The sequence below is a fragment of the Perna viridis genome, chromosome 9 (assembly GCF_037379345.1).
Source record: "Perna viridis isolate PV_CMFRI_1.1 ecotype Kerala chromosome 9, ASM3737934v1, whole genome shotgun sequence".
Taxonomy (NCBI): domain Eukaryota; kingdom Metazoa; phylum Mollusca; class Bivalvia; order Mytilida; family Mytilidae; genus Perna; species Perna viridis.
The window spans coordinates 19,248,315-19,257,585 of record NC_142453.1 but is presented as its reverse complement, the minus strand read 5'-3'; the positions used below and the strand labels follow the sequence as shown (position 1 = coordinate 19,257,585).

General features: G+C 33.4%; 1 protein-coding gene across 1 annotated transcript; it reads left to right on the top strand.

Moving 5' to 3' along the window:
- Nucleotides 1-217: 217 nt before the first annotated feature.
- On the top strand, nucleotides 218-5,687 carry LOC148607210 (peptidylaminoacyl-L/D-isomerase-like). Its single transcript, XM_088543728.1, has 2 exons — nucleotides 218-799; nucleotides 3,923-5,687. The coding sequence occupies exons 1-2, from the start codon at nucleotides 298-300 to the stop codon at nucleotides 5,128-5,130; spliced, it is 1,710 nt and encodes a 569-aa protein (XP_088399854.1). The 5' UTR covers nucleotides 218-297; the 3' UTR covers nucleotides 5,131-5,687.
- The last annotated feature ends 3,584 nt before the right edge of the window (nucleotides 5,688-9,271 follow it).

The window sequence follows — 9,271 nt, the reverse complement described above, 5'->3', positions numbered from 1 at the left end:
TTCAATTGATTACTCTTTTAAAACCTGTTATCGCCCCCCCCCCAAAAAAAAAAACCAAAAAAAAAAACCCTTGTTTACATTCCACTACTTTTCTATTGACTTAAATAACATGTTTGTAAATTATTTATTTTAACGTATGTCGAAAAGGAAATATGAATTCTGTATCAAATTATCTTATACTTTTCTGTTTGAAGTATCTTAAGTGGTGAATTGTTTTTAAGATACTTTAATTTCATTTGTGATGGTCCTTAGATCACTTTATTTGGATATTTAATTTAAAATAAATGTAGAAGAGTAATGGAGTGGATTAACAAGTTTTACGTTTTATTATGCTTGTGTTGGTTCCAATATGAATTCAATCTTTGTTCCGCCCAATCTTGTGAAGAAAATGATGTAGAGTGTCACGGGTCCCTTCAAGTTCCGCTTCTATCGCAATATAGCGCACCCTTAAAGGCTGATTTGGATCTCTCTGAATTGACAAAGCAGATGACGAAACTTATTAAATCTGAAATTAAAAGGAGTGTCGCTTCAATTCTCCCCGGGATTGTTGATAGTGTTATAGCAGACAAATTGTATGCTTTAGAAAGCAAATTTCGAGAAGTCAATAATTCAGCAGGAGTTCTACAAAACAAATATGAGAACGTAATGAGCAGATTGGAAACTTTGGATAATAAAATAGATATAGCCCTTAATGTTACAAATATTCTGCAAGAAGGTATCAAGAATGGAACAAAGAAGGCAGACATTATTGAAAATGCCATTGCAGAAATGAAATGTGGGGACGAAGAAGAACCAGATGGTATGTTTCAATGATTTATAATCATTACTAATAAAGTGTTTGTAAGATTTAGTCAAAATGGGAAAAATCAGAAACATGCATGTGCCAACCCCACTGATCTGACAATAAAATATCACTCAAGGATGCTTTCTTTATTTAAAAAAAAGACCATTATTTGATCTCTGTGTCGTTGGATTTGCTCAGAAATTGTTGAATTGGATCTTAGAAAAATGAGGTTTTTAACGAGTTATCTGCCCTTGAAATGTTCCTTTTCGGTGCATTTCAATGAAATTGTAACTCAATGGTCCAGCGTGATATGGGAAATATTGTCCGTTTTCCGTGATTCTGATGGTCCAAACAGTCAATTTGCACTATTAATATGATGGGCTTTTTTCATACCATATTTCACCTACTGCCTGATTCTTACAGGGACTGACATTCATATTAAGGGCGATTTATTAAACTGACATATTACAAAAATAATGTTGCAAAAACAGTATTTTGCTATTTTACTGATTAGACAAGGCATTGCCTTTTATATAATATTTATTTTTTGTTTTTGCAGTTAATTTTTTGTTAATAATAGGTCAGTAACAAATTGAAAATGTCATTCCCTTCTGCCAATATATTATTTTCACATGTTATTTTTGTGATTGATTTTATGTCTTCTACATATTCAGTTCGTGTACATGCACTGTACAAGTCATTGCACACTCTCTTATACTTGCTTCGGCGCATACTGTATAATAGCAGAGGTGAAAAAAGTCTTCAAATAACGAAGTTTAATGCACCGAAATGTAATAGGGCGTAATTTGGTATAATTTTTTTTAGGAAAATCATTCTACCTTCTAGTTAGAATTGTCGTACAAAGGTATTGTGGTCACAAGTTGTCAAATTTTGCGTTTTATGCGGGCGCCATGTTTACCTTCACAAATGCAGGCTGTTAAAAAGTCAATTTTGATTATGAAAACATGCAAAAAATTGTTAATGATCTAAGTGTGTTTCAAACTAAGCATTAAGGATTGATTACATGAGGCTGTAATTTTTAAGTTAATATTGACATGCAGAAAATATTGACGTAGTTTTTTCAGACCATTTACTTATGCTAATTTACGTATTCCGTGTACATTCTACCGTGTATTGTAACCAGTCAATGACTAGAAAGCTTAGTTAAAATTACACTCTTGTGTTGCTGAGCCTTGCTGATGATATGATGTGTACTGTTTATTTTGCTTGGTTATTTTTGTTTAGTTTGCAAGAAACCTTCGACAGAACTTTGTATTTGTGCTCTTATTTGGATATCCGCTTATTTATGGTCGTCATTATTGTGTATCCATCTGCACTATGAAAACTAATTTATTCAACGTGTCATAGTTTTCCTTTCCTCGTTTGTCTACCCCGGACTTTTTATAAGCAACTCGGCGGGTGTTTCTAGAAAAGCAGAGGACGCTCACCCTATCGGTGCATATGGTCCATGTTCCTAGTATTTAGTGGAATCCGAGTTGCTCATTTGCTTTTGTTACTTTGTATGTATGATTTTAGTTACTTCATGTTCTTTGTTGAGTATGTCAGTTTTCCATGTCCGGTCTTTGTCCCTGGATTACATTCTTTTGATTACCGCTATAACCTTAGTTTCCTTGATTAATCTTATAAGACTGACCAAATCTGAGTTGATACGTTTTAATTTCGGATTATAATATTTTTTTTTCTAAATTTCGAGATCTATTACTAAGACTAGTAAATTTGAGAGATGATTATCATGGGGGGGGGGGGGGGGGTTAAAAGAAATCTTAGTCTTAAAACATTTAGGCATATAAAAAGAGAGGGTTGGATCAGTGGTTTAGCTAAATAAGAAATCCTAAGTGTAACCAAAACATTTGAAAAAAAGTACATCTGCTTAATAAATGGGAATGTTTGCTTCTTACTTATAAGAGGGCACACTAAAAGATTGTGATTGCATTATTTGTATACATCTGTTAAAGCATTTCGACTTTGACCCACATTTCCTATTTATCCAAGAAAAAATGACTTCATAAACAGTGTGTCAAGTCTTGCACGGAGTTCAAATTAATTCGGAATATCTGACTCATTATGGTACTATGTTGGTGGTCTAAGAAAAAAAATGATGCTATTCTTATGATTCTCTATTTATCCGTTTTTCTAGTGAATACCGTTTCGCTGTAATTATTTTTTGTATCCCGTGAAGAACAGGGATAAATAAATACATAATTAAATTAGGGCTTAAGTGATTTAATGTACTGATTTTTTTGTTTGCAATTCTAACTGTATACCATAATTCCGAATTTTGTCTCATTACAAAATTTATAAACAAGGAAAAAATGAGTCTTGGCAATTCAAAAATTCTCCAAAAAAAATTACATTTCGATACCTCAAAGGTCAAGGTCGGCCTTTTCTTTCGAGCTGCTAAAATTTGAAAGTTTCTGGCATGTTAACCAATGTATTTTTGTGGCGTTGAAACCCGAAAACTTCAACAGGAATATCGGATGTTATGCGTGTAACTTTATTTGAAACCCCATGGTTGTCAATAAAAATCGTGTTGGGTATTTTTCTCGTTTGCTCCACGTGTAATAGGAAACGTGTGACTTCTCCCTTCAAATTTGATCATTACTGTTCCATTTGTCCTACTGTAAATGTACGGTGTTGGTATTTGCTAGGTTTTATTAAATATAGCTATTGATTCCTTATGACATGAAATTTGAGCTTATGACATGAATTTTGAGCTGATCTGATGTAAAAAGTTAAGAATTTTTCCATCCAGCAAAGGGAAATTAGTCATACAAAAAAGATTCAAAATGACTTCTTAAAACTCATGATTGATCTATGACCCGATTTCTTTACAGATGTGACCACAATCGATGTGTACGACATCGCTATTTCGATAGAGCTTGAAATAAGCTTTCCATCGATATATAATTCTGTCATATTATATTCCGTTGCATTTAATTCTCAAAAATCGATAGCCTGCTATCCTACTGTAATAGGTTCAATAATGAAAAGAACATCAAGAATAAATAAGATTTACAGTACAAATGGTGAGTAATTTTGTGCATGTGTGAAAGTGAAAGTTTCTTGTAACTTAATCAGGCATAGCTAGATATATACACAGACATGTTTTTATTGTAGGTCGAAGTGCAAAAGATTACGTTACAATATTTACAGAACCATACTCCCGACAATTAACTATACCAACACTCTACATTTACAGTAGGTCAAATGGAACAGCAATGATCAAATTTGAAGGGACAAGTAACAAGTTTCATATTACACGTGGAGCAAACGAGAAAAAAATGCCAAAATCGGTTTTTCTTGACAACCATGGAGTATCAAATAAAGTTATACGCATAACATCCGATATTCCAATTGAAGTTTTCGGGTTTCAACGCCACAAAGATACATGTGATGGTTACTTAGCAATACCTGAGCACTATCTCTCGCGGAATTATGTCGTTCCATCATTTACCGTTTGGGGAAACCGAAAATTGTCAGCAAGCTTAATTGGAATTGCATCTTTAAGTAAACGAACGAAAGTTGAGGTACACGTTAAAACGTCTTCAGGTTTAGTATCGTACGAGGGACAACAATATGGAAGTGGTAAAACAATAACAATAATATTAGAGTCTTTTCAAAGCGTTCAACTGACTCATACATATGATTTGACAGGCTCAATTGTTTCCGCCTCAGAGCCGATAGCAGTGGTTTCTGGAAACAAATGCAACTCTGTGACAGTTAGCACATGCAATCACTTCACAGAATATGTAATACCAGCAGAGAAACTCGATAAGGAATTTGTGATACCGCCAATTTTGAAAAAGGCCAACAGTACTGTTCGGTTACTGACTTACGAAAATAGTTCTATCTTCATTTCCGGAAAGGAAGAAAAGCATATAACACTGGAAAAGGCTCAATATCATGACATTGAACACATGGATATCTCTTATATTAAATCAACGACTGGGCTTTTGGTGACGATATTTCCTCACGAAAAAGGCTCTAATGTGGGCGATTCTTTCATGATGACAATTCACGGTGTCAACCAGTATAAGTCTCGATATGATTTCATTGTTCCTGAAGGGTTTTCAAGTTCTATCAGCATAGCAATACAAGGGGGATGTGGCATGTGTAAAAGTTTTGTTCTAGATGAAGAAGAAATTTCGTTTAGTCATTCAAAAACAAAATCAATAAACGGTACAGCACACTCAGCCTTGGCGCATAACATTAATCATGGACCACACACCCTTTTTCATAAATATGAGAAAAAATTTGGTCTGTGGTTATATGGATTCCGAAACGTCGATGGGTATGGATACCCTGCGGGAATGTCTTTTCATTAGCGAAATCTGAAGGTGTTCCTTTCTTTCCCTTTTCTATCTAATCAGATGATATCTAACCTTCATATCTCAGATATGACATACATATATAATTACCTATATGTAAATAACAAGTTCAAATAAACAAAAAGGTTTTTTGTTAAAGGTCAAGTCCGCTAAAAAAAGACATCTAGATGTATATGGGCAATGCTTTCGCTGTATAATAATGTTTTGGTGCAAGCTGCAACCTGCCCTGTGGTGTGAGGGTTTCCTCGTCGTTCATTGAAGACCAATGGATGGCCTTGGGCAACATTTAATCCCGATGGGGTTGTTGTCTCTTTGGCATATTCAACATACCTATATTCGTTATATCCACGACAAATATTGTAAATCTCAGTCTCTCTTAGGAACCGACATTCTAGTAATATTTATTGGTGTCATGAAGAATTGGCTATAAACAAACAAGTCATTCTGGTCGTTCGTCAGGAGATACATTTTGTATATATGAGAAATTGCTTTTCAAGTTCAAGCAATTGTTATTTTTCAAACAGGAATATAAAAAATAAAACGCTCTAAATCTAGTTCTCAAGCTGTTTTAATCTACAAGTATCATTGGAGGCTTTCCTTTGTGTAGGCACATTAACTTAGTCTTGGCTTTTTTATTAATCCAAGTATGTTTACATTTTTTTTAATTTACCTGTTTTACTTTGTATATGGTCTTCAGTACGTGATAGAAATTAATTGTAAATTGCACTCGCAAAAAATCATGGGCTTGTTTCTTTGTAATTTTAGAGAACGTTGTGTTTTACCCATGTACTCTCTTACGTCCAATCGTTCCAAATCAGACTCATTGGATAAGGAATCAATCCCAGCAAAACATGACATCCCCCTCACTGTACGTGCTGTCTCGATTTGAACATGTTCTAATCTTTCAGTACTTATCTGACCATATTTATCCCTATCTTTTGAAGAATACTCTACACAGGTTCTGATGTAGGTAAGTTTCCAATTACTTCCTGTTAAGTAGCACTCCAGCTAAGGATCATGCAAAATGTGATTCATAGGTAAAAAGCCTACATATTTTTATTTCTTATATTTTGTTTGAAAGGTCATAGTAAACAGAAATTAACATTCAGTTTTTCATATAACCCGTGCTCTTAGGAGATAAAAATTGTATAGAATGCACTGTAGATTTCAAAATTAAGGAAGATGACTCCCTCAAATACAATAGAATATACTGGATTTTCTATGTTGATTATCTTCAAAGAGAAGGCAGATTTGAATGAATAATTACACATTTCATAGTATAGACAAATAAAACAAATTAACTACAAAAAAAAATATGTAGCCTTTTTAAGGGTGTATCACATTTTTAAGATTTTGCATGATTCTTACATAGACAACTACTTAAGTATATATTTTCATTTGCGGGAAAACGTAATTAAGGCATTTTGCAGTTGCAACGGCTATTCTATCGATATACAATGTAAACTGTACACTCGCGTTCGCTACTAAAAGTTATACCAAGATGCGTATGACAGTGACTTTCTTCAAGGATGAATCATCACCAAAAAACAAAACTCAAGTCATTTTTTGGTATTTTGTACGTTGAACATTAGGATTGAAGCTTTACTTAGGTTCAGCTTAAATGCCCAAGTTTTTAAGTACTGCAAACCAATTTATTTTCGCGACTATTTTCCGTGGTTGGCTAAAATCGAAGATTTATTTTCGCATTTTTTATACAAACAATTGCTTGAACATATAAAGATAATGTCTAAGTATGCTTTTTCGCGATAATTCTACGTCCGCGAAAGTCGCAAAAAATAAATAGGTCGTGATTGGTTGACAGTATTCCAGATCAATATCAAATTAAACTTTGAAGTCTCTGGTATTCCCTGCTACATGACTTACAGAAGTATCATAAACGAATATTCAACCAAGTAAAACCACCAAACCTATCTGATATTTGAATTAATTTGTGCAGATCTCCTTCTAAAATCTTGATTATTTTCAGAAACTAAGAAAATTATGATAAGATAATTTACTACAATTATAATTTTGATGTCAAATTCTAATGAATTTGCACCTAGATAACCACTCGAGCAACGCTTATGAAATATCACTTTTTTGCCTTGAATGAAAGAGTAATCAAAGAAACCAAGATTCTATCGGAAATCAAAAGAATGTAACCCAGGGACAAAGATCAGACAAGAAAAACACACGAAACAAAGAACATAAAATAACCAAAATAATGAATTCATGGTTTTCATTAGTCAAACATTCACTTTTGCCATTTGCTCAGTTAAGGGGTACCTGTATTGCCTTTTGACCAAAATAAAACGTAACGCGCCAAAGGACTCTTTCGAATTTATTTCACACGTTTGCCTCTTTTCAGATAAGCACCTTGCCTTTTCTAGCTCCGTTTAATACTGAAGATTGGGGATCATCCATTTATCATATGAATAATAATGATATGGTAATCTTAGTTTTATGTGTATACCCTTGAAAATTCAGGTTTTATTGTATACTGGGAAATGTGATATTTTTTTGTGAAAGAGTAATCAAGGGAACCAAGGTTATAGCTAGCGGTAATCAAAAGAATGTAATCAAGGTACAAAGCCCAGACATGGAAAACAGACATACATAATAAAGAACATAAAGTAACTAAAATCATACATACAAAGTAACAAAAGCAAATGAGCAACGTTACTCGGACTCCACTAAAAACTGGGAGCATGGACCAGGTGCACCGGTAGGGTAAGCGTCCTCTGATTTTGTAGATACACATTTTTTATGAGTTATGTTTGCCGTTTTTTTTCAGTTAAAAAGTTCAATCACAATCAACTGCTAAGTATCTATCGTTGTTTAAGCAAACAAAATGAAAATGAACGAACTCATGCATGCAAATTTTTATTGCCATTTAAAATTACAAATATTGAATATAAAAGCTTGGGACTCATTTGGTGTCCTTTAGGGCCACTGCCCACAGACTCGTTTGAATTAACAGAATTTCAAATTTTATAAAGACAAAAAGAAAGTCATAAATTAAAACCGGAAATATTTTTATATCCACACAAAATGAAGAAGGAAATACTCGTCTAATATATATTGAAGAAATAAACAAAAAAATAATAACAATAATAATAATAAAATAAATAAATAAATGACAACTAATCGTTCAATCTCTGAATACAGATATGATCATAATAACTTCAGTGGGTTCTACAAATACAAGTTTAAAAAGTGTAATCATTACATTCGACTTTTTTGTTTTGGAATCGTTTTGTTTAGTTTTTGTTTTGTTTTGTTTTGTTTTGTTTTGTTTTTTTTTTTTTGGGGGGGGGAGGTAGGGGGTCAGGATATTAACATGTATTTTTTATTGTATATGTTAGGAAACGAATAAATGAAAATACTTGTCCGAATGGTACACTGCTAGGAAGACAAGATATGTAATTCATGTCAACTACTTAAGGCTCAAGATCAGAAACATCTTCAATTTTAGTAAGATAAATACTTGGATGTGACATTTCGTTGTCGGATAAAGTAGTTGAAATTGTGTCAAGCTTAAGAGATGTGTTTATGCATACCTTAAAGAAACCCGATCGTATGAAATCTCTTTACTCCGGAAGCTACATCATTAAAATAACCTAAACATGTTCTTATACATTGACGACGGTGTTAAATTTCGTCTTTTCTCTTGACAGTATTTGATGAAAATATCGTTCAACCCAGCACTAACGGTAAAATCCGGATTTGAAATAGCGGAATAAATCATGATTGAAATCTATAACCTGAGAGAAAAAGCCAGCGCTTCCTGCCGAGATTGATATACTTCCCCTTCCTCCTGTGTCAAGCGTGGTATCCAAATCTCGATGGGTCAGGAAGAACTGTACAAGAGTTTGTTCTCTTTCACGTCTTTTAGACTCATATGGCACTTGCAACCTGTTTAATGTCTTGAATATTCTGTTTTTGTTTTCCCCCCAAAATCTTATTATTCATTTAAATGGCTGTCCATGTAAAAATCTGGCAAATGCTATGATATGGGAGGCACAACATATGTTTCAACTGAATGTATGTTTATATCACAAGTATATGTATGTCAAATAGAAAAAAAAGATTTATTTTAACCCACAGTGGATGGCTCAGAAAATGATTTTAAAGTGCC